This window comes from Chamaea fasciata, unplaced genomic scaffold (assembly GCF_029207755.1).
Source record: "Chamaea fasciata isolate MVZ Bird 193981 ecotype frontalis unplaced genomic scaffold, bChaFas1.0.hap1 SCAF_5, whole genome shotgun sequence".
Classification (NCBI taxonomy): domain Eukaryota; kingdom Metazoa; phylum Chordata; class Aves; order Passeriformes; family Sylviidae; genus Chamaea; species Chamaea fasciata.
The window spans coordinates 58,105,414-58,130,553 of NW_027094090.1; the positions used below are offsets into that span (position 1 = coordinate 58,105,414).

The 25,140-nt window shown below is 37.6% G+C and overlaps 1 protein-coding gene across 5 annotated transcripts in view; it reads right to left on the bottom strand.

Annotated features, from left to right (window-relative positions):
• Positions 1–7,484: 7,484 nt before the first annotated feature.
• The window catches only part of LOC136289762 (protein bicaudal D homolog 1), a 274,544-nt gene continuing 256,888 nt past the window's right edge, over positions 7,485–25,140 (bottom strand). For 3 of the 5 annotated variants that reach the window (XM_066183850.1, XM_066183854.1, XM_066183856.1), the window contains 12 exons: positions 24,593–24,738; positions 21,141–21,297; positions 19,899–20,037; positions 18,900–18,958; positions 18,145–18,291; positions 16,706–16,878; positions 14,665–14,695; positions 14,398–14,493; positions 13,870–13,995; positions 11,443–11,583; positions 10,168–10,308; positions 7,485–9,988 (listed from right to left, as the gene is read on the bottom strand). In XM_066183850.1, coding sequence (XP_066039947.1) covers positions 9,731–9,988; positions 10,168–10,308; positions 11,443–11,583; positions 13,870–13,995; positions 14,398–14,493; positions 14,665–14,695; positions 16,706–16,878; positions 18,145–18,291; positions 18,900–18,958; positions 19,899–20,037; positions 21,141–21,297; positions 24,593–24,738 — 1,614 coding nt within the window. In that variant the 3' untranslated portion in view covers positions 7,485–9,730. Of the gene's footprint in view, positions 9,989–10,167; positions 10,309–11,442; positions 11,584–13,869; positions 13,996–14,397; positions 14,494–14,664; positions 14,696–16,705; positions 16,879–18,144; positions 18,292–18,899; positions 18,959–19,898; positions 20,038–21,140; positions 21,320–24,592; positions 24,739–25,140 lie in introns of those variants that run through there. The other 2 variants (XM_066183862.1, XM_066183851.1) reach the window with 2 other exon arrangements.

Genomic DNA, 25,140 nt, shown 5'->3' on the forward strand with positions numbered 1-25,140 from the left:
TGTATCCTTGTGGATTCCTGTACAGCAGCACTCCCTCCTTGCTGCAACCGGGGTGGTAACTTGAAATAACAAACACAGTAATTAAGCAGTTGCTTCAGTAAAAGATTTTCACCACCCCAATCAGTTGCAGTTCAATTTTCATATGAAGACTTTTTATGTTAAAGGACCAAGGTTTTGGGAATAAAGGCAATAACCTCCTGTCTGCTATCAAGTAACTTTTATTGCTAAATAAAATGCACACTTAGCATTCAATTGAGGCAACATATTTAGAAAAGAAAAAAATCTTACCCCAACCAAACCTTACCTCAACCAAAACTTGCTGGTATTCAGGAGGAATTGAGCTTGTATCTTCTACTTCTGGATATAGTAGTTAAATAAGACCATCTCCTGTAGTCTTTTTAAGGTAAAATAGTATGCGAAGAGGAGCATTTTTTATTTTTATGATACACATTTTCTCGTGCACTTACTTGTGCAGCTGCTTATGATTGGCACAATTTTAAGTTGGCAATGTAACAATTGAGCATATGTGATTTACAATGTCACACCCTGCTTATAAGAGTAACGGTAGCAGACACTTCATGTCTCACCTGCCATGCTTTACTTTGTACTGCAGATTTGTCTTGAAGCACTGGGATGCAGGTCCTTCCATGTGAAACACAACTGTAGGATGCACTTCAGCAACTAAAGGGCATTCAGTTAATAGGAACAACTTAGTGCTAGTTCGAGATCAAATTCCAAAATACAACATAGATAAGGCAGACCTTTTGCAAATGCTGTGTCCCAGAACCTCGGGCTGTAAGATTTGGATTTACTTAGCAAGGAATATTCAAGTAAGACAAAACAGGTAAGGCAGGTAGTTCTACTAGGCAGCACATCTAAAACAGAACTACAATGAAATCCTGTCTTCTTCCATCACAGGGTCATTGATTGAATTTCACACTGAGAGAAGGCTCCCCTATTCAGTAGCAGTCGGAGTCTAAAACCCAATTCCCCAAAGCAGGAACCCTTACCTACAGTTCGGAAAAGTGATTGGGCATATGAAGTTAAAACACGTTCAAAGAAGAGCACAAACCTGCAGCCTTGTTTCCAAACACAAGCTCACAGAATCAGAGATACAAGTTCAGTGTCCAGTGAACCCAAGAGAGAGTTCATTTCCACAATCTCCAGGCAAGAGTGCTGTGACTGCCTGGCTCCCAGACAGGAACAGGAAGGGGTAGAAGAGAACCTGAGGCTACTAGAGGTCAAAGAGAGAGTAATCCCAGATTCTGCTCCCAAGACAGTCTTCATTTCTTCAGCCATGTGTTGTTTTGACATTACAAATGCATAAATCAAATCCAGAAACCTCTGGAATTTGTAAGTTGAATTAACGTAGTATTCAGTAAAATTAATATGAAGACGTTTTGGGATCCTGAAATTCATCTTACCCTAGATCCCCAGTTAAGGATCTATTCCATAAGGAGGCGCTTATGACAGCAGAAATTTCCTTCATTTAGGAAACAAAAACATATTCGAATTTGGCAGTTGAAATTATTAATGAATTTTCTTAGTAAGAAAATGGTTGGAGGCCATGTCGACTGTGTCTGGGGCAGGCAGCACTTCCTGCTCATGACACCAGAGCATTGTGCTTTTGAGGCAGAAACAACACCATGCAACATGAGGTGTTCCTGAAGGAACCAAACTCCACAGTGTGCATCCTGACTTACCACAAGAACTGGGTCTGGTGAGGCTAAATATTGCCATGGCTGCCTGGTGCACAGGGCCAAGAAGGCAGGGGGTGAACAGCTGCCAAGTAAAATGGTCACAATCATAAGGATTCCTCCTGCTTGTCCATTGGGGACGCCACAGGACCCTCCAGAGCAATTTATTTAGAGCAAGCCAGCTCCAAAAACTGTGTTTGCCAAAGGCTGGTCTGCCACTTCTCTCATGTCAGGAAGTTCATGCAGTGCCAAGAACAATTCCGTGGTACTGAGGCAGAGTTACTCAGGCTCTTTAGGAAAGCCAGAGGAGCCAACGCCCACCACTTCCTCACCAACTCGATGTGCTCTGGCCAATTTGCTGCCACGTAGAAATATCAGTGCTCATTAACCCTGCTGATTTAAAGGCATTAAGTAGGACCTGTGGTGACGCATTTCCCGTAGTTTGAGTTTTATAATTGTGTTCTCTTAGTAAAGCACATTTTTTGAGTAAATGCTATTATTTTCGTCTCCACGCAGAAGGCATTGCATTGTGCTTAATGGGGAAAATGAGGTTTGGAACAGAGTTAACCACAGTGCAAAAAAAAAATCAGATCAGAAAAATCAGAAAGATACATAAACAGAAAGGGAAGCATTAGTCTCTGAGGTTAATCAGTGCTTATTTCAACTGATTCGTTCACAGTATATTCAAAGAAAAGAAGATGTAGAAATGAAACAAAAATTCTTGTATGCAACTCTTTCCAGTCAGGAACTACCAAGTACTACAGTAACTTTTCCTCTCTCTGTTTTGGGGAGAAGTGTTTTCTGCAACATTGTGTCCACCTGCAGAAGAATACCAAGAATAAATCAGATACAATCAAAACAGGTTTAATGTGTGCAGATGATGGAAATTGGAGGCAACTGTGACCACTTTTGGTCTGTTAAAGTAATTACCTGATCATTTTTTGCTTTGCAGCACCGCTTTAGTTCAGCACGTGAGATCATGTTGATCACTTAGTATTGAGTAATACTAAGAAAGATTTAGGGCTGTGCTGAACATCTTCCTTTATTTCTGCACTTTTCTCTGGGCATGGCAGTACAGAAATCCATAAAGCACTCATATAACGTCCAGGTCACATTCCCATTACAGAAATCTGAACCAAACTGTGCAGGATTGCAGAGACCATGTCTTTTATCTTTGCCACTTAGGATGTCATAGCATCAAATACACCCGTTATAAACTCAGAATACATCTTTCACCAACTTAGCAGTACTTGTGAAGAGCCAGCACTTCAGCAAATTAGATGCCAGTGTTCCAAAACAGGTCCTCCCCATCACACACAACAGGAAACACAGATTAAAGATTTACTCAGTAAAATGGACAGTACGTGGACGAAATAAGAGTCAACCAGCAATACTTATTTAAGGATGCTTTTATTTTACAGGATACAAACTTCTGTTCTTTTTAAGTACTCAACATGAATTAAAGTGCTTAATTTTTACAATTCTCCACCCACCTTAGGATCGAATATACATATATTACAGAAAATATGTACAATATCTTCAATTTTTTTACATTCATATATTTCTTAACCATAAAAATGACGACTTACATTTGCACAACTTACAATGGCATTTGTATTTCACCTTTTTAATATTATTCACTTTATTGCAAAACCAAAACAAATTTACACTTCCTCCAATCATTCTTTCTTTTAAGAAATGTTTTTGCAATTAAAATCAGAAATGCTTCCAAAATGAAGGGAAATTAACATGTATAGCCTGTAATTCTGATGTCAAACATTACAGCTGATACAGCTCCAACTAAAACTAATGTAATAATCTGCCTTAAGGGCTGCAGAATAGAAAATACACAGGTAGAAAAAAAAATATTTCTATTGCAAACTGTTGTCTACATGCAACAAATTTGGCTTAAAATATCAGGGCATGTAGATGCAAAAATGCTTTGATATAGTTCCCTCTTTTCTGAATGTTTCCACTCTAAATACTTAATAAGTCTACGAGGATGAACTATAAACAGAAGTAGGTTGGTGTTATGCAGTGGCTGAAAACATGTTTTATTCAAAGAAATCTGCTTGAGGATTTTGAGAAAAAAACACGTTCTACATTCACTTGTGCTAGGAAGAGGAAGGGGTGAAACAAAATGCCATAGTTTATTCTGGGAAGAAATTTAATCACAAGGTTTCAAAGGAAGCTGATTGAAATGCCTCACTGGAATTTGCATGTTTGTGGGGGCTTTTGTGTCTGTTTTTATAGGCTGAAATAGTAAACATGCCACAATAGCAGATCTACCTCCATCTTTTTCTGGAAAGCATACTCAACACAGTCATTATACATTCTATTTTGAATGCAGCACAGTGTATTTTTTGATTGTAAAATACTGCTTGAAAACAAGTCATCTGAACAATAGTCTCAAATATATAAATACACATATATACATATACACACATGCATATGTGTATATACACACACATATGTAATCATTAAATTAATGTTATGATCTGTTAAAGGAATAGCATTTAGGAAACAATCTGACTAGCAGATTAAAACTCCTATCTGAGGAACATACTATAGTCCCGTGGGTCAGAACCAGCTAGATAAATTCCTCACACCAACAGGGCCACAGACTAGAGCAAAAAACATTAACCCCATGTATTTAATTTCAGATTTCAAATAACAGTACACCACAGAGACGAAGAATGATGCCCATTTCACCAAGGGATTTACCTTAAGGATAAATCAACTCTGCCACAAAATTATTTCTCTCCAATCATTTCCTTTTAGGTACCTATTTCCAGTTGATTACATTCACTCCTACATCAATTACCTCCATCTGAAGTTCACCTGAGCTCTGTGACTCCAGGTGAGACATGGTATCTCAGCAGCTCCCAAACTGGTAGAAGTTTCGTCTTCCCCAGGTGTCCTTACATAATGTAAGGCAGATTCTATGTGAATTTAAATCATTGAAGGTATAATAGCTCCAGCAGGTCCATGCCTGTTTATACCAGCTATATGGAGAAAGACCTTTTGTTATTGCTTAGGATTCTTTCTACATGGAATGTTTATTTCTTTCCTGAAAGTCTTTCCTTCAGTAGAAGAAATAACTTCCCTCTCTTAATTTTATTTAATCTTTGCTTGAAATAAAAAGCTGATTTTTTAATACCAGCTATGTGATGAGGAACTCAAATATCCCATCAAATGTTTCCACATCTTTCCCACTTGTTTTTATATATGGGGGTTTTTCCTTCTGACTCCACTTGGAAATCTGTGGAAAATACTTTTATAATCTCACCTAAATTTTACTTAGGTGGTAGTGTATTTACTCTATATTTAATCAGTGCCTTGCCTTCATCCATAACTTAAAACATGAACAATAAAAATCCTCTTTTCTATGAAAGGGAGTTAGAATCTTTTAAGATTTATAAAGCACTTTGAGATGGTTTTGCATAAAAAGGTGCTACTATATTTACATGCAATTAAAGTGGTTTAATATTCTACTCCAAATAGAAGAGAATGCTTTGTACTCTCCATATCTATTTTGCACATATAAGTTAAATACACTTTGGAATAAACAAAACTGCTCAGCATAAAGGGATTTGAAAATACTACATAATACAGGTTTTATAGCAGCTCTTCCACCAAGCAGGAGTACCTGATACCACAAGAGAATTTTTAGAGGGTCTGGAGGAATGGTGCAGACATGCAGATATCATTATACAATATTTTCCCATAGTAGGGGAAAAAATAAGTAATTTCAAAAAATATATTGCTATGATCCAAAAATATGAATGATAAAGTTAAGTCTTGTTCTGGTTGAACACAGATAAAACCACTCAAATAACTTTTGATCTGCTTTAAATCACACAGAAGAGGGATCACTTTTAAAGTGAGAAATAAGCATTACTTGAACACGAGTTGCAAAACTTAAATAATTCAGCAGAGTCATTCACATGCATTCATGCATTATGAATGAATGCTTAGTTACAGTTTATTCCTTACACACAGAGCTTTATGCTCACAAATTTAATGCCTTTTTTCCTTATCTTGAAGAATTTAAGAATTTATTTCACATGGGAACAGCTTCCACCTTGTTAGAATGATAGTTTTAATTTCACTGCTTTCGTCATAGTTCTTAAGCCACAGCAGCTACAACTTTGTATTTTTTCCTCTGCAGTCACAATTTTCAATTTAAAGTTTGGGATGCTGTTAGGAGGGCTTTTCTGTGGAGAATGAAGGCAACAGGGTAGTTAAATTTAGAAGCAATTTCTCCATCTTCTGATGTCCTTTAATATTGGCAATACATACTTTTCCCACAAAATACACACAGAACCATGTATTTGAGTGCCAAGGCATTCTGACTCAGAAGAGAACAATTCTGACCAAGCAATTGATTATGACAACATGAAATGGGTTCCACTAGGGTAAATAAAATATCTTGTGCTATATAAAATTTAATGGCCGAGGGCAAACATGAGGCTAACATCCAGACAAACAATTCCCAGTGCTACCTTCATTTCAAATTGCTTATGCCCAAGTGCAGGGCTTCGCCTGGGAGATGCTGCCACTCAAGCAGCTTCAACTATTCAATACCACTGTAACAATGAGGAAGCACAGAAACTGCTACTTCTAATCACTCAACTGGAATGGGACTTCCTACCTGGCTAAGAATTAGGTTTTCAGGAGCTTAGAAAACAGAAGGTACTACACAGCACCAAGTTGGGCAGGATGCTGACCTGCTGGAGGGCAGGAAGGCTCTGCAGTGAGATCCAGACAGCTGGATCAATGGGTCAAGCCTGCTCTAAGAGGTTCAACAAGGCCAAGTACTGGGTGCTGCACATGGGTCACAACAACCCCTGCAGCACTATAGGCTTGGGGAAGAAAGGCTGGAAAGCTGCCTGGTGGAAAAGGACCCGGGAGTGCTGGTTTGACAGCAGCTGAACAAGAGCCAGAAGTGGGCCCAGGTATGCAAGAAGGCCAATGGTGTCCTGGCCTGTATCAGCAACAGTGAGGCCAGCAGGACCAGGGCAGTGATAGTCCCTCTGTTCTTGGCATGTGCAAGGCTGCACCTCAAATGCTATATCCAGTTCTGGGACATGAAAGACAGGATCCTTCAAAACATGAAGGACATGGAAGTGCTGGAGTGGGCTCAGAGAAGGGCAACAGAGCTGGTGAAGGGTCTGGAGCACAAGTCCTGTGAGAGGTGGCTGAGGGAGCTGGGGGTGTGCAACCTGGAGAAAAGAAGGCTCAGGAGGCACCTTGTCACTCTCTACAACTCCCTGAGAGGAGATGATGGCATGGAGAGGATTGGTCTCTTCTCCCAAGAAACAAGCAATATGACAAGAGGAAATGGCCTCAAGTTGGCCAGGGGAGTTTTAGATCAGCTTTTAGAAAATATTTTGTCACCAAAAGGGAGGTCAAGCATTGGAACAGGCTGCCTAGGGAAAGAGTTGAGTCACCATTCCTGAAGGTATTTAAAAGGTGTGAAGATGTGGCACTTGGGGACATAGTTCAGTGCTGGACTTGGCAGTGCTGGGCAATGGTTGGACTCAGTGATCTTAAGAGGCCTTTTCCAACCTAATTGATTCTACAGTCATATCACCGGAATTTCAGTATAGCTCAGTCCTTCTGATCTGTGAACTCCTTTTAAGAAACTTCTTCCTTTACACTCAACACACTGACCATGGGAAACTGGTTTTATACACTGGGATGTGGTAAAACAACTCTCCACATCCCACAATTGCACGTGAGGCTCTTGTAGAAGATACCCACTCTTGGGAGATGGCCATGAAGGAAAGATAGCCACCAAGAGTTCTGCTTGCTTACCTGAATGTTCCCCCATTCCTTGGCAAGGTATATGTAAGATTACATATATTAACTAGGGAGATCTTATATTGCCTTGGCAAAAATCTGATGGTATTCACCAACATGAATCAAAACAGGCCTGAGCTGCCCATTGCTAAAGGCAAACACAGCTGCCAGTAGAAGTCACTTAAAATCTCTAAGAGAATTACAGAAGAGCTTGCACATTGGATAAAAGTAATACTAGGGTTATGTTCAGAATAATCTGGATACAGGGAGCACCCAAGGAAGAAAATTCAGAATTGACATGCACCGAGTCAGCTGGAGAGTTAATACTCGATCATACCATGTCCTGATCATTATTAACACTGGTGTACAGCTGTGGAATCTAAAGGCTATGGTAGACCTTGGATCTGTGCAGGTGAGAGCAAAATCCATCCCACTAACATTAAGTTACATGACATTCTTTATGAAGGAATGATAGACACTGCACGCTCATGTGTGTTTGACACTACAAACAGATATTAATCCCTTGCTAAATGCAAAATGGGTTGGGTTTTTTTTTTCCCCTATAGTGTTGCAGAAAGAGTAGAGCAGGAATAGGAGTTCAGTGGATAGTCTGTTTGGCAAACTCACTATAAAAACCCAACAATTTAAATCTGTCATGTTACTAAGAAAACTGAACCTGAGCTCTTCAACTTGACATAATTTAAAATATGGATTGCAGATTTACTGAGAAGTAAGACCCCTGAATGTTCTTATGACAAGTTGATTGCAGAAGTTACATATATTCTTTCCTTTAAGGGTTTCAAAAAGGAAAGACAGCAATGATTTTAATCGATAGTCAATCCTCTGAGTTTGCCATATTTCATTCAAGGATATTACAGTAAAAATTTTAGGGAGGTCATTTGCCTCTATGTATAAAAACCCTAATAAGAAAGGAAGTTCATAAGAAACTTAATATTGTAAAGCCAGTGAGTCATTATACCCAGAAGCAGAAAACAAATAATGTTAGTTCATAAAATTTCAGATTTGCAAGCTCAGACTTCATACTAAATTTTTATAAACCAGGCTCCACTTTAAAACAACAATCCTTGAAGATTGTTGTCATAAATAAGCATTACAATACCTAATCTTCAACAAAAATCAAAAACTTAAGTTCAAAATGTTCTTTTTGCTCCAATAGCCATAATAGCAAAAATACACATTCCCAGAAGGTTACTAGAATCTGTTGCTTTTCTCAAACCACATACTGCATTTGAGCAACAAACTACTGCACTCTTAAAAGCTAACAGTGATAGGACACTGAAGAAAAGCGACTACTTGTTTAAACACAACTGGAACTCATTTTTCCAATGCATGCCACTTACATTACTGCTAATTTTTTGATGCATAAAAATATCAAGATCATTAAGTGTCAGCTATTAAAACAAATCACTGAACAGTATTTTTCAATTTAGGACTGTGTTTAATTTCAAATAGAAAACATGCTTTTTTAAAATAAATTATTCACTAATAAGAACCCAGTATCATGAAATCAAAGCAATAATTGAGAATTGTACATTTTTAATACTGTACATATATTATATATAGTTTTCTCATATTTTAGGTATTTATTTCTAGATTGAAAATCATTAGATTGTTTCCTTGATAAATTGAAACCTTAAAAGCCAATATACCTGTGAAAGCAATTTGCATTACTTTAATTAAAAAGATACAAGTGAATACAACATATGTACAGAACTGTGGAAATCAATCTATAAACTACATACATTAAACCAAACTGTCCCTGCATATTTAAGTACAGATCTATTTTGGCAATGTGGAGGTATATCTTTAATCCTGTTGCAAGTCCTAACATGTAAGTAGGAAGCTTCAAATATTTGCATTCTTAATGAAAGTAGCAAATGTTAACTGAAGAGCAACTGGATTTAAAAAAAAATTGCATTACAACAAACAAGTAGTATAGTAAAGTTAGTAAGTATTTTTAATAGCATTCACATTTCTTTAAAAAGTCTCTGAAACGGACCTGTACATCACTTTTATTGACAGAACATAAATATAAGAAAAAGATCCCTAAAAAGACCAGAATTCTTTCCCAAACATAAAGTGCCAAGATGTGTATGGTAGTAAGAACTTTTTCTTTTTTTTTCCTTGATTGAGCAAAGAAAGGTCAACACAAAGGTTAACCACAATTTCAACTGAAATCTTTAAAAAATGCCATGTGTTCTTGAGCTTCAGCATTCAGATCTTTTAGAAGATTCAGGCTGCTCTTCTAAATTCACTTGCAGTTCATTTTGACATTCTGATGTCTCACCTTTGACAGCTAAATGGATAACTTTTAGCCACTTCTGCTTCAGTTCCTCATTGTCTGCAGCAAAGCTGTGCACAGACTTGGACTGGGTCAGTTTGAAGCTGTGGGGGAGGTCAGCACTTTTTGGAGTGTCATCCACCGTGTAGCCCAGAAGAGGAATTGTAGCCAGAGCTTTAACATCCTAAGAAGAAAAAGTTCTTTATTGAGAACAGATAACTAATCTACCCATTACTTTTCATGTGCTGTACAGTTTGGTGAAAACACTTGGATCTTTCCTTCATTCCCAAGGTACTTGCTGTCTCTTCTTCAAATACCAGTGACAATAATTACAAATACATTTTGCATTTCTCCTGAACATACCTGTGGAGCGCCGTACATGTAGAGCACAAGAGCCTCCTGTTTGGGTATGACACACCATGCTTTCTGCCAGGGTTTGGACTTCTCCATGTACTGAAGAAAGCTACATATGACACTATTTCCAGAGACTTCTGCAGATTCAATCTAGGAGATAGTAGAAAGCATAAAAGGGAAAATAAACTTTCCTTCAATAAAGACTAAAACCAGAAAGAACAGAAAAGCAGGAAATTTATCACCATTCACATCAACTCTTAGATAGTTTAGCTCTGCTAAAGAGTTTCAGGAAATACCAAAAAACATCAAGAAGGACTGGATTTGTGTAAAATATATATATATATTAAACACATACAGTCACAACACATATACCCTAAGCAAGTGTAATCTGTTCCTTTTTTCATCAGTAATTCTGGATTATAGACTTCTGTATCACTCCAATTTTCATTTTGCCACCACAGCCAGCCTTTCTCGGTATCTGAGCATCTACAACAATGTCTGATTTCCAAAATAACACCATGTTAGGCACTGAAGTGCCACTTACTATCCAACATGACAATTTATCTACTTTGGCAGTCAAAATATTATGACAGAATCAAATTCAAACACATTTCTAAGAAGAACATAAACATTCAAGCACTAATCCTAGAGAAAAGATTAGATTAATTGCTTAAAATCCGTAGACAGAGTAAAATGCTACTCAAGTTAAATAGTGAACCTGAGATGATAAGAAAGAACAAAAAATGATTAAATGGTAAAATTTCCATTGACCTTGACTTTTCAGATGCCAAAAGCTGAGGGCAACCTGACAACTTAGAAGTTCATTTTATACACTGATCAAAACAGTATCTTACTTTTCAGACTCTGAAGGAAGAACAAAATTCTCCCCCATTCTCCTCATTTCCCTCCCCAGTTCTTTCAGTCTGGGTATATATTTTCAAATGGTAGCAGTGGAGTTTGTTGCTATGAAAGCTTAAGTACAGAAGAAGAAAACTGAAAATTTGTAAGGCAAGGTTAAATTTTGTCACAGGAGCTGACATAACTGAAAGAAGCAAGCAAGTTCTAAGCTTTATAAAATTTAAAAATGTAAAGTTGCGAGAAACAAAGCAATTTTGCAAAGGTGAGTGCTGGAAACCAAAATCTATGGAATGGGATGAAATTGATCCACATACTTTTTATTTTCTCAAAGAGAAAATAAACTCTGCAAGAATGCTACCACTTTTCACCTACGGTTAAACCAAAATGATTGCAGTTATACAAATACGGTATTTTTGAATGACATACCTCCAAGATGCCCTTCCTCTTCTTTTCTTCACTGTCTGTACAACCAATTATTACATGATAGCAATCCTTACAGACTTTGTTCAATTTATTGCCATCATATTCCAGATGTGCTTTGTAATCAGAACATTTCCAGCAAACCACCTTAGGGAAAAAAAAAAAACAAAAACATACATATAAGACTTAAGTATTTATAGAAGTTCATTAAAATATAAATAAAATTGATATTATGCTATTTTGTAGTATATTTTAAAATTATGCAGAACAAAAAAGATGCCTTTATAATATGTCAACAATATCTTACTTGAAAATAATGATTTTCCAAATTTGTGCCACTACTTCTTAACTAGAAGTGCTTCTTCCTATTTATCTGGTAGAAATTTTGTACTTTACATAAAATCGCATTGGGCTTTTTTATTATATCTGTAGTTTGAAGTTAGGTATAGAATCAGAACACAGCACAAGCTATGCTGGCAGTTTCTTTATATGCCAACCTGAAAATGCCAACTGAGATGACCTTTTAATGATAGAAGTCTGATAAAATCAGAAATGGCTACTTTTTTTAACTTGCTAAGAAATATTAGCATGTTTAAATGTAGATATACCTATACATATAAAATTTACAATTTTAAAATCCAGTCATAAATAAACAGAATAAGCCAATATCCACTGATTTTCCCTGCTTTTTCTTTTTCAGTATATATGTAGCTGAAATGCAAGAGAGATAACAGAGTTGCTTCATTAGAAGTGTTTTTCCACAGAATGATTCTTTCACATGAATAAAGATGCCCTGAATAAAAAAACATGAGTTTAGGTATTTCAAAAAAGAAAGGTAGATAAATGGACTTGAACCATTAATGCATCTGAACAAAACTTTATGGTGGACCAAGGCTTTGCAGTACTAATCTAGATCACCACATTCAGCTTGTAGCTCTAGACAATACTAGTTAAGTATTCCCAATTAGTCACTTCTGGAAAGCCACCACTGCTAGCCCAAATTAACTCCCATGAAAAAAATCTTTTGAAATTAAAGCACAAGGAGACATGATAGAACTGTAATAGAGGGAAGTAGTTAAACAAAAAGGGAAATAAAAATGGAGGGTGTGGTTTTTACATCAGCAGAATTTTAAGACAGAAAGGTCTGGGGGAAAAACACTCTATGACAACTGTAAAATAAATAATTTAGAGCTTTTGAAAAAGTCTTAGAGCTTCTGAAAAAAACATAAAAGCAGCATTATGAATGCAGCAAGCTCTCATACCACTTAAAAACATTAGAAAGGAACCAGACAAGACACCCTGTACCACAAATAGTAAACCTCAGCTTGTACTACCATCTGGTGGAGACAGGCAGAGCTGCTGGGTGGCAAGAGAAGAAAGCACAGAATGTTTACTCTTTTGTGAACTCCTGACAGCTCACAAGTTATACTACCACGTTTGGATGGTTGCTTCCAAGCATCCCACCAGGAAAGCAGCAGCAATACTCTCTCCCACCCTCACATTCTCTCCTTCCCTGATGCTTTGCACACGTTCACACACTTACACACTGCACCCAGCTGGGAGCAGCTCCAAGTGAACCTAAGGATAAACTGCAGGGTTTCATGGTCTTTTGGTGGAGTCAGCCAGTGCTGGCTGAAATAACAGTGATTATGCCATCTTAATATGGTCTTGAAACTCTTCATATTAGTAAAGGTCTCTCAAAGCTAACAATATACTTTGTGGAGGGCCTTGGGACATTATACACAAATGCACAGTGCTCCTTAATGACTTCCAAATTCACTGTGCCAGCTAAAGCAGGCTGAGGGTCCTTGGTGGTATGCAGAGCTGCTTCTTTCAGCTACATGTACAGCAGCAGACTCCACAACACTGGAACAGATTGCCAGGGAAGCCATGGATGCCCTGTCCCTGGAGGTGTTCAAGGCCAGGGTGGATGTGTCTCTGAGCAGCCTGGTCTGGTGCAAGGTGTCCCTGCCCACAGCAGTGGGGTTGGGACTAGATGATGTTTAAAGTCCCTTCCCACCCAAGCCATTCTATGATTCTGTGATGACAAGGGCCATGAGAAGCCAAGCAGGTGCTTGCAGACCCTCCCAGGCCTGCTGGACAGCTGCAGGCACTGGGGTTTGCACTTACATGTGTCATTAGAGGATACGGAAGAACTACACTCACCTGTGAGGTTGTGAGATGAAAAGGAAAAGGGAAGTTTATTTGGGCGATCTCAACTTATACAGTTTTTGGGATTTGGTCAAGGACTTGGGGATGAGAGGAACACCTTTTTGACCACAGTGGTCAACTCAGATGTCCATCAATTTGTCCTTCCCCTCTGGAAAGGAGTGTGTGTTTACAAAACATCAATCTTTGTTTTTGTCACAATTGGTGAGAAAACTCCAGTAGAAATGAAAACAACCAGAAGGCTGAAAAATCAGGGTGACATACGTGTCCACATGCTCGGCAGTGGTGCCTCCTCCTTGTCAGTGCATTGAAGGGCTCCTTGCATTTCATGCACATGGTGACCTCATTGTCCCGGATCCACCTCGGCGCTCTCTTCCCAAGCTCAGCATTCTAAAGCAGGGGGGCAGGAGGGGGATAAAAGAATTTAAAAAGCTAGTAAAAAGCTGCACAGTATTTGAAATAGGAAAATACTTATTCTCTTCCTCTGGAAAGGAAATTACAAAACACAGCTTGAGATGCATTTTGAGATCTATAAAAAAGTAACAAAGAACCCAGTCAAAAATCATGATGCATCACTGAAAGGGTGCTCTGTTATGTGTTTCAAGAAAGAAAGAGGCTTGTTTACAAGATTTGGCATTATGAAGAAAAACAATTACCAACAAGATGACTGCTTTGTGATTACTCTGCTATAAGAATGATGAGCTGGAAAACAAAGTTTCTGCCAAACTTTTTCCACTTATTGAAGAACACAATGGGTATTAAGAAGGTTACAAAGAAATAACAGCAGCTTACAGAGACTTCAACAGGCATGTCTTCATATTCTTTAGCAATTGCATTTCTGAAAGTTTCATTCCTCTGCTGAAAAGCTTCAATAGTACTCTGAAGTGCCTAAGAAAACAGTGGAGAAATTCCTCAGACATGGTAAAATTTAAAACAGACTCTGCATTCTGACCAGTTATTGATAAGTAGAGAGAAAGTAGAGACAGAAAACATTAATATTATTTTCTGATTGCTTCAGTGACAAATTGTTTAGAAAATAAAGAATGAAGATGAATTTACCTTTATCCATTCTTCTTTATCCTGTTCAGAACTAAAAGAAACATTTGACACATTAGTTTGAGACTACTTCAGGAAACATTATCCCACTATCAACAACTTCTTGCAAAAGCCAAGTAACTCTGCAGTAGTTCCAAAGAATTTTAATAATACTAATAGTTAACTGTCCAACTTAAAAAAACACCCAAACAAACCAAACCAGAAGACAAAAGTTAGAAACATGAAAATTAACACTTCAGTGTATGCGGCTCTCCAAAAGTGGCCTCCTCCTTGGATAATGTGTTGGGGAAAAAACCCTGCTGCACCATGTAATACCAGTCATACAAAATTTAATTTTTCTGTGGATTGCTCTGAAGGATGCAAAGGAGAACCTTTACAACACCTCAATTAAAACAGCTCCCCACGTGTTGCTCTGCAGTATTAGCAGAAATTTTAAGCAAGCAGAATCCTAAACAATAGTTTGCCCTTCCCACCTGCCATCTGCACATGATGAAGAAGAAACCTTGCCCAAGCAGCCAGAATCACTCTTCCTACCTGCTTACAGTAAAAACCAAAAGCTGAGCTATTAAGCATAGTACCTGACCAGCAACCTTCCAAAGAAATAATCTACCAGCTATTTAAAAACAATAATTGAAAATGTACTACAATAATAGTTTGAAAAATAAATATAAGCCTACTACCAAAGAATGCACCAAGAGCAAATTAAAAATTATTACAGTGTTAATACAAGCTCATGAATTGAGGACATTAAGGCATAGGGTATATACACTACTCATACATTAATAAAGATTTTTCTAATATAATTGAATAAGAGCTTTGTGGCACCTATTCCTTTACAGTTTTGTACAGACTTCATGTATTCTAATAATGATCACAAAGCAAAAGATAAAAATCTGTGCGCCCCTTACCTAAAGTAAGCTAATGTAGTAAACTTTCTCCTACTGGTAATGTGGGAAAGCTAACAAAATAAACTTAATTTGTTGAATCAATTTTCTTCCAATTAAAACAAGCTTCAGAAAGAAGCCACCTTTCACCATTGAAATAGGTATATGGCATAACAATTTACAAAATACTTAGCAAGATATCACACAGTAATTTACAGTAGATATGACTGATAGCCAAAAACATGCCCTAGAAATCCTGCAGATTCTAGTGGAAAGGGTTTTTTGTATCATTTTTCAACGTATATATTTAATTTGAAATTGAATTAAAGTCTAGGTAAATATCTATATGCTGTTATCTTATTTAATCCTCATTTCTCTGCAATGAAATCTTGACTGCTAAGAACGTGATTTTTAAGCAGGCCCAAAAGGAGAGGAGGAGCATCTCACTTTATTTGAGTCTAGACAGGGACAATTTAGTCTAGGCAGTGCAAAAAGGTAAAGGGAAGGTAACTTGGCAAAAGGAGGATACAAGGACTAATAAACTGGAAAGCAGAATAAGTGCCAGTCAGAAGAGTGTACCTGGAGGAAAAGGACCCAAGAACTAAAAGGAGAGCTTGCCTTCCAGGAGGAGGTTGATACTTGGGACTGGAAGAAAACCAGTAGATAGGAAATGGGCCTGAGGAACAGAGGAAAACAGATGCCCACCTACTGCTGCAGAAAACTCTATTCTCAGGAGATAAACCCACTGGGAGGGAGGGCTTTGTTTGTTGGACCTGCTCTGAGGTGAACAGACTCCTTGGTACCAAGGCAGCTCAGATCCCAGAGGCACCAATGATTAACACACCCAGTGTCCTAAAACACTTTAGTCAGACAGGCTGCCTTGGCACTGCTCTCGAATTCTCAGCCAGCCCATTCACAGCTATCTTGGGCATTTCTGCAAAGATAGCCAATGTGCTATGCATCCGAGATGCATCTTCTGCTCAGAGACATTCTTGGACTGACAATTCATGATTTTTTGGCAGCCTAGGCTATTTTCAAAACACCAATATTAAGACGAAATCCACCACATCATTCTTCAAATCTGTTAATCCACTCTTCTGTGTGGATTTGTAATATTTGTAATATTTGATCTGAAGAAACTGCCTAAAAAGACTGCTTACCTGGCCTGCAGCTCCAGTGTGCGCTCTTTTCCAGACACTTGGAAAGTGTGTGGATATTCTTCATTATGAGTTTCTATAATCTTCATGCCATCTATGCCAACTCTGGTTCGAACCGAGAACTTGGATCCCACCAGGCTGAATTTGGGGACGCAGTAGAGCAACATATTGTTAAACTGGGGAAAAAAATAAACACGTGGTTTTGCACTAAGGAAAACACAGATAAAGCCATAGTTTGTCCACTGAGAGCTGGACAATATCACAAAGCTAGACCTGGTAGGTGAGAAAGCAGGTTCTTTCCTGATCAGCTGATATATGAGAAGACCAAAGCTCTAATGCAAGACAACTTCTCTTTCTTATTTCTTTAAGAACAGGATTCAAGGACAGCTTAAGTGAATGTAAGAATAATTATTCTGCATATGCAGCAGTTTTCATAGTATTTAGTATCAAACTATACTCAGATCAGATATTCTATGCCAATGTAAAGCTTTTCTAGCCAAATACCTGTTTTTAGGCCCCAACTCTGCAAAACCTACTGTTCACACAGTTAACTACTGTAATCTGTAGAATAAGAACTCTTCCCTTCAGTGTATACATTTATATTTATCCTGCACCAAAATATTTTTGTTTTGTACAAGTTATAACTAATGTTATTTGAAGACATTATTTGTCTTTTCTCCAAGACACAAGAACATTTCCTGAAGTTTTTATTCCCTGAAATCCTCCATATCACAGGGGGTAAAAATAGTACATAAGCAGGACAAAGATGTATTCCTTTATTAAATTAGAATTTTGAATAATGTTTAAATGTCTAAAGTCCCAACCTAGAAGCAGAGTTATTAAATCAGATATAAAGTGTTTCAATTTCTCACTTTTTTACCCTCTCATTTTTCTCAGAATTAATTTTTAAAAAGAAAAACTCACTTCAGTTGAATCCTATTTCACAGAAATCCTGACTAGACTATTGCCTAGTCGGTATCACAGACACAGCACATTTGAGCTTGTCACCTCTCCTATGAAGGGAGCATCATTTAGGTCAGCTGTCCAGCCCCAGTTGAGGTTTTATTATTCTATGATTTCTGCTTTTGTTTGAAGTACAGATAAGGAGGAGCTGTTCCTCAACATCATGTCACTACCATTCATTAACCAGAAGACGGGCCATGCTAGAGACCCCTGAGCAAAAATGTATCAGCAATTTTAGAAGCATGGAAAGCAGCAAACTACATCAAAACCTTTTCCAAGGGCGTTGTAAGGGAGAATGGCCGTGCTTTTTCAATTCCAGCTGAGAGGGTGACCTGCCACGATAAAAAGCGCCCACAGAACCACGAGACTTACTCACTGGGACCCCAACACACAATCCATCAGGGCAAAGATCCTAAGCTTTTACTTTTCAGTTTAATGAGAATTTCACAGTTCTCATAACCAGCAGCCACCATACTCACCAGGAAGAGATACCGCTCTTGAGCGGATGTGTTGCGAGCAGCCAGTTTAAGGATCTGTCCTTCTTTTATCAGCTCATTTGAAGGGTTCACTATGTCTTCCTCTTCTCCCAGCATCTCATATATCTCTAACAACTTCTTTAGATTCTCCTTTACAGTGAAAATACAGTTACAAAACTTTTTAATTGAAAGCACAGATCTTTAGTTTAAATTGAATGATGGGAACTGGCACAAATCTGGAGACTTAGCTTTGGGAAACATATTTATACCCAGTATGTGTGGTCTGACTGATTAATTTAGTTGATAAAGCAAGAAGTACTTTTAGAAATGTTATATCCTTGGTAATTTTTAAAAAGCAGTTGTTTATTTATGTCTGCATTATTTCTTGCCCAAAACATCTCACATTTCAATTAAGATCCTATCATCCCAGCCCAATCAGACAGAGAAACAGTAACTGCTCTTTACAAACATTATCCTGCAGCCACAGAAACAGATGAAACAAGGTTAAGAGTTCAGTGCAGTATCAGTGATTTGAGCCAGGAGAAGAACTAAATCAGTCCCACCTTCCCCTTGAGAGAATTTGTTGCAATGACAGATTCTGTCTATCATTTCCAAGAGCTGTATAAATACAGTAAAGAGGAACAATCACTTTGACCCAAGAAACCAATTCTTGCCAATTTGCAATTCAGTCTCCTAGCTTCACCAAATATTGAAATATAATATATTGAAAAGTGATCAGGAAAACAAGGATCATTTACCATCTTTCTTATTGCACTATTTGAGTGACTCGCTGCAGTGGATATAATTTCCAGGGATTCTAGACAGAAGAAAAAGGAAATAAGTAAAACCAAAAAGCTGCACTTTCACTTATTTATGTACTACACCGGGGGGGGGGGGGGGGAAGGGGGGGGGGGGGGTAATTCTACAAAAATGTTTGTAGTTTTTAGGTAAATGACAAAACACAATAAATTTCAGTTAGCAATAAAAAGAAAACGAGGTAAAGTACAAGGCATAAAAAAGTCAGCTACTAAATAGAAGTTATAATATGGAAAGACCAGAAGAGAATTATTGCAGATTGCTGCTGCACTTCAGCACTTAGAATCACATTTTTCTGTGACAAGAACAGTCATGGTTCTCTCCCTCCTTTTTTCAAAGCAGTTCAGAAAGGTAAACTATATTTTTTCAGTTGAAACAACTCATCTTACAAGTGTTTACTGTAATGGTGCTAAAAATGAAATATTTAAAATAATTATCTGGCAAGTGATTTTGAACACTCCATGCAAGTATCTTGAGCTGTTCTTGTGTAAATACAGAGAGGAAGAAATTTTAAAAACTGGGCTGTGCTTTTTCCCTGCAGAAGCTTAAAAATACAGTGAGTCTAACTTCATGTTTTCTACAAATAACAGTCACACATTCCAAATGTGCATAAAGCAAACCAAAATGCCAACCAAAAAAAAAAAAAAGCCACCACAAGCCCTGATCATCTGCAAAGCAAACAAATCAAAACCTGTGCGCTATTCCAAAACCAAAGTAAAACTTATGTGCTCTAAGAGAATACTAAAGGCTTTATGGTTTCTACATTGACTTCAATTCAAACAGATTTCTTTTCCAAGGAATTCTATGATTCCACTGAAGAAATTCTATCATTCTTTTCATGGGTAATTCTTCACTTCATCTTTCCTGAAAATATCTTTAATTTACAGTATCCTCTTACTAATATCTTATTATAGCTCCTTTAATGGCCTGAAGATATTTACTTTCAGCATCTTTCCAGTCTAGGGAATCCTGAGGCAATTTCCTTAGGTAGTCCTTTAGAAGCATCTCGTAGCGTGGAATGCGTTGGACTGGTTCTAGCATGTGATGTTGCAATGTCAAATTTCCACACACTTTTTCCTTCTAAAAAATTGTAAACATATTTCAATGAAGCAGGCAAAAATGTCATTACGGTACCATAAAATAAAAGTTATGGTTGATGAAACATAAACAATGTATTTTGAAACGTGCATGGTAGATCTTCTGAAAGAATACAGAACTATTTTACCAAACCAGATAATCAGAAAATCTTCACAAAAAAAATTACTGTAAAAATTTATTCTAAGTATTTGACAGTCTTACCAAAATGTCTTACCAAAAAAAAGTCTTTTAAACTCCAGTGTATTTTAAAATAGGTTTGTAATAACAGACAAGAGAAATATTTCTGAATTAATAAGAGTAACTCATGACCACAGATTATAAACAATCACTTAAATGGGCTACAAAGGTATATTTTACCTATATGAGGAGGGAATTCTTTCTTTGAGTTTCATTTACAATGTCAACTCCTTCAGAAGTATCCCTCCTTGATATCTTAAGATGCATATTCATTTCCATAATTTTAGATGCAATTAGATTATAAAAAGGAAAATTACATTAATACATACAGCGTTTTCCTCCCTGGCCTACAACCACAAGACCCACAGAGCAGTAAAATTTAAGTAGAAATATTTCATCCTATTTTTAAGTGCTCAGATTGCAGCAGGACACACACCTGCCAATTCTCAGAGACACCCACAGGGAGCACCAGAGGGTGCGAAACGAGCCTTTGGAAAAGACTGGCATCCCTGGGCTCTTCAGCTTTCTGTGCTCAGCATTACTGTGAGCAAACACAATATTACTGGATGCAGTGCAGGGATCTAGAATTGCACTCTCTTTTCACTTTATCCTAAAATGGTATTTACTTTTGGTATTTACAACAAAATGCACTATTTTTTTAGTCTTCAGATGTTTCAGCCTTTACAATTTGCTCCTCTCTTTTGCAGGAGAAAAAGCTGGATTTTTGTGGGTGGGTTGTGCACATATGCAGGAAGGAGAAGGGAAAAACGCAGTGTGAAGTAGATAAAAACAATTACCTTAATTCTAATGGATTTAGTATTTAATTTTCTCTTTAATCCTTCTTTTTATCCACAAGCCTATGTATTTTTTTCTATTACTTGAGGGGTCTACATTATTCTCCCCATTACCTGAATGTCTTGAATAATGAATTTGAACTGAGGTGACCGTTCAGTCCACGTTTTCACCAATTCCATTGCATTATCAAAATTCTTCACATACTCGCCATACATTTTGAGGAAAGGAGCCAGCTTCTGCAGAATATCTCCAATCCTAGGGGTGGTAGTCCTGCAAAGTAAGAGGGTGGAATCTCAGAGCAAACAGGAAAAGAAAAAAAAGTCACACAAGGTTATAAAAGGTTTCAAATGTTTAACAGAGAATCCTTCTGTTTGGGATCGCCTCATATGGAGTTCCAATGTAAGCATTAAATCTGAATTCACACAGGAAGAGTATTTGTATCCCCTTTGATGATGTATAGGCACCACAGGTCATGTAGAGGGCTAAAATGAGAAAAGCTAGAAACTGAAGACATGAAAGATTTTATTTGCAAAACATGGCCTAGTTTAGTTTATCTGCAGTTTCTTAAAACCCCATTATCTTCTTTTGACCATAATTTAAGCTTTAAAATATCTAACCTGTGGTCTGGTTTGAGGGCTAAACCTGTCCTGTACAGCTTCTACTCTGTGCCTTGTATAAACATATATATTAACATCTTTTGAAATTACTTTTTATCTAAAGAAACAAATAAAGGAAAAATAATCCCTTGGATTCCAGTCTTTTGTGAGAACTTTTCCACATTTTTCTCAATTCCTGATGGCGTCTTCAGATAAAACAGAATAGTAAAGTAACAGCTGGAGAGGCTGAGAGAAGCTGCACTCCCAAGGCATACAAAAAATGTGGAGCAGCACACACAGGCACCTCCAAGAACTACAACACAAAGCACATTTCATGTCTCATTTTCAGGGACAGACTCAGAAACTCAGTACCTCAGTATGGATTTCTGAAAGTCTGAAATCAATGTTCCCATAGTAATCTAAAGTGAAGAAATCTACTGCAATTACTTCTACAGCCCATTCCAGCACACCACTTCTTTGAGAGAAAAGCTGTGCAGAACAGAGAAGTTCTATTTGAATAGTGAATATTGCAGGGCTGTCAAAAGCTGGTCCAGTCCCAGCTGCCTCGGCAGGGCAGAGTTCTTGTGTAACACCTGGCAGAGGACTGGGCTGCTGCTGGGGCTGGCAGTGAGGGGATAAGACGGGGTGGGAAGTTGGTCTCTGAAATCATGCAGTGCTCTTATGTTATTCCTGAGTATCTGCTACTGGTCATCCTTGGGGACAGAAGACCCAGGGTATTGTATCTAATTATTTTGTTTGATAGTCTAGAGAAAGGTATCTCTGCCCACAGAAGGGGAGTTGGAATTACATGATCTTTAAGGTCTGTTCCAAGCCAAACCATTTGACGATTCTATGGCATGGGATCACTGTTATGCTCGTTATGCTCTGTTACAGACTTTTCATGGGAAATATATTGCAACAATGCTGTTTCCAGTGTTTTCAACCCATATGTTGTAAGAGATATTCAGCTCCAGCTGTTGCTCAACACATTCAAAATGCAGCTACAAGAAAATTTCACTTTCACTTGATAAGTTTAGATTCACACTGCCTTTTCTTCCAAAAAAGAATTTGGTTTTGATCTGCTTTCCCAGTTACAAAATTACGTATTTTTACTCTAAGTTTTCAATTTAAACTCAAGGAAAGAGTCAGAAATTTTTATCCAGCTTTTTTGCCAGAAGAATAATAGAAGCACATAAAGCTACCCACAGAACAGACTTGATTTCTTGTGTCTAATGAGAGGAACTGCTGAGAAGACTGTATCTGGCAGAAGCTATTATGCCAGAAAATTTCAGAGACCAGTGATGGGGAGAGAAAATTACCCCAGATTTTTCTTTCAGCAATGATCAGAAAAAGCTGCCTTCAACTGCACCCTTTTTCTAACTCCTCCCAAAAGCACGCTTCAAGGACATTTAAACAGGCTGTCCCAGGTACGGCACAAAGGTTGTTTTCACGCATTGTGGAAAAGATAATATCCTTCTGATGCAATTTATTAGCTCTGCCCCAAGAGTCAAAGCTTATCTGCAAAAAACACTTTTCAGCCTTTGAAATTATATAATTATACACACTATGGCAGTGAGCAGTTTAGCATTTTGCAAATACGTAAAGTAAGGTAACCCTTATTCTGTGCTCCATAAAAGGTCTAGAGCAGAATTTCAAGATTACATCGTGAATTTCATTTCAAATTACACAGCACCTACATAATGTGGTGTGAGCTGTTTTTTAAACATCTAATTTCCACTTCTCATGAACAAGCACTCTAGTGTAATCCAGGCATTCATATTTCCTGTCAGAATTTTTCAACTCTTGTTTAAAGAAATGGGTAGGTTTTACTTACTCAAGCCATTCTGCAGGGAACTTAAAGTGTAAGCTTTCTTATATTTCACAATGCTTATATTTCATTTACTTCCTTGCATTATAGACTACACAGAGGTACACAGAGGTACCATGTGTTTGTGCATGGTAAGTATTCTATTTTAAAGAATCATCATTTAAAGGGGAATCATCTTACAGAGTCAGAAGATATATAGTTGCTCTCTAAAGCACCACTGTCTGGTCTAAGATTTTCATGCATATCACAAAAGAATATTTTTTCTCATTTTTGGTGTGTTTTTTGACAATAAAGGAGTTACATGATAGTGTAACTGGAAATTATGTATGGACAAACATTGCAATTCCTCATAATAAATTCTAGATAACATAGAATATAGGAGCCAAACAAGTGCTGAGGTGAAACAACTGCATGAAACTCGTAATTTCTTTTTAAATGAGGTTATTCTTATTCCCAAAGAAGGTAGGGAAGCAGCAACGGTTTGAGAGCTTTTCTTTTTTTTTTCTATTACATAGAAGAGACCAAATATGCACAGCTATGTTTTAACATGTCCAGAATCACACACGCATACACCCCAAGGCAGGATAAAGATACTACATCTGTACATGATTATTACAGAGTACATTTACACCTGTTCTATCCTTGCTGGCTCCAAACTGAGGTCGAGAAAAGCTGAGGGGAAAATGGCCCTGAAATATATCTGACATGGATTTTAATTTCAAACAGAAAACTAAAACATAGAAGAAGAAGAGTATGTCTCACCTTATTACAAAAAGCAGTAACAACAAAGGTTACTGTACTTCAGCATTATCATAAACCACATGTTGTTTAACTCAACTTTGAATTCTGTACTATTAATTCACTGGGTAGCACATAATTTGAGTCTGAATCCCTAAATTAGCAAGACATTTGATCATGAGTAATCTCACTGGCTTCAATGAGATCCATGTCCTTTATTTTGAGTAAATGATGCAAGTCCTCTGCTGAGTCAGATCCTGAGGAACAGCGGATGTTCTCTTACTCACAGTAGTCCCTGGGCCTGGAGAACTTAATTTGAAGATACTTTCCCTACCTCAACCCTACAAGAGAGTTTCTACAGACACAATTTTAGCAGTGTATTAACCAGTGAAGCGCCTCTTACCATTCTTGCATTCTTTTTTCAAGTTCCGGAAGTAAGAATTTACTGTGGAAGGCATTTATTGACGAAATGTTAGAAAAGATTTTATTGATCACTTCAGGTGGAAATGAACCTCTGTTGGCTTCCTCAAGGAGTCTGGAATAGAACACCTGCAATACAGAAAAAGCACCCCAAACCTGTCAGCCTATTATATTTAAACAATGGAAGACCACCTATCCACCCCTCCTGAGGCAAGATTAATATTTCAGTAATATAGAACAGTAGTGATGAACTCATTCCTTAACTTTTGCTCACTGGAAGTGAAACATTTCTCCTCCCCTTACACCCCACTTTCTTTCTCGTAAGCCAGGAGAGCACTGCAGGCAAGGCTGACGTAAAGAGAGCCAAACTGAAGCCGTGCCATTTTGGATCAGCTCCAGACATCCTGCCTGTTTTAACAGCTAGATCATCTCAGCTTTCCCAGCCTTCCAGTAGTATTTTCCACTCCTCTGTTCTTTGCAATTTGCATGATGTCTGATCACCATTAGCCCCACGGTTTTCCTTGAATGCTG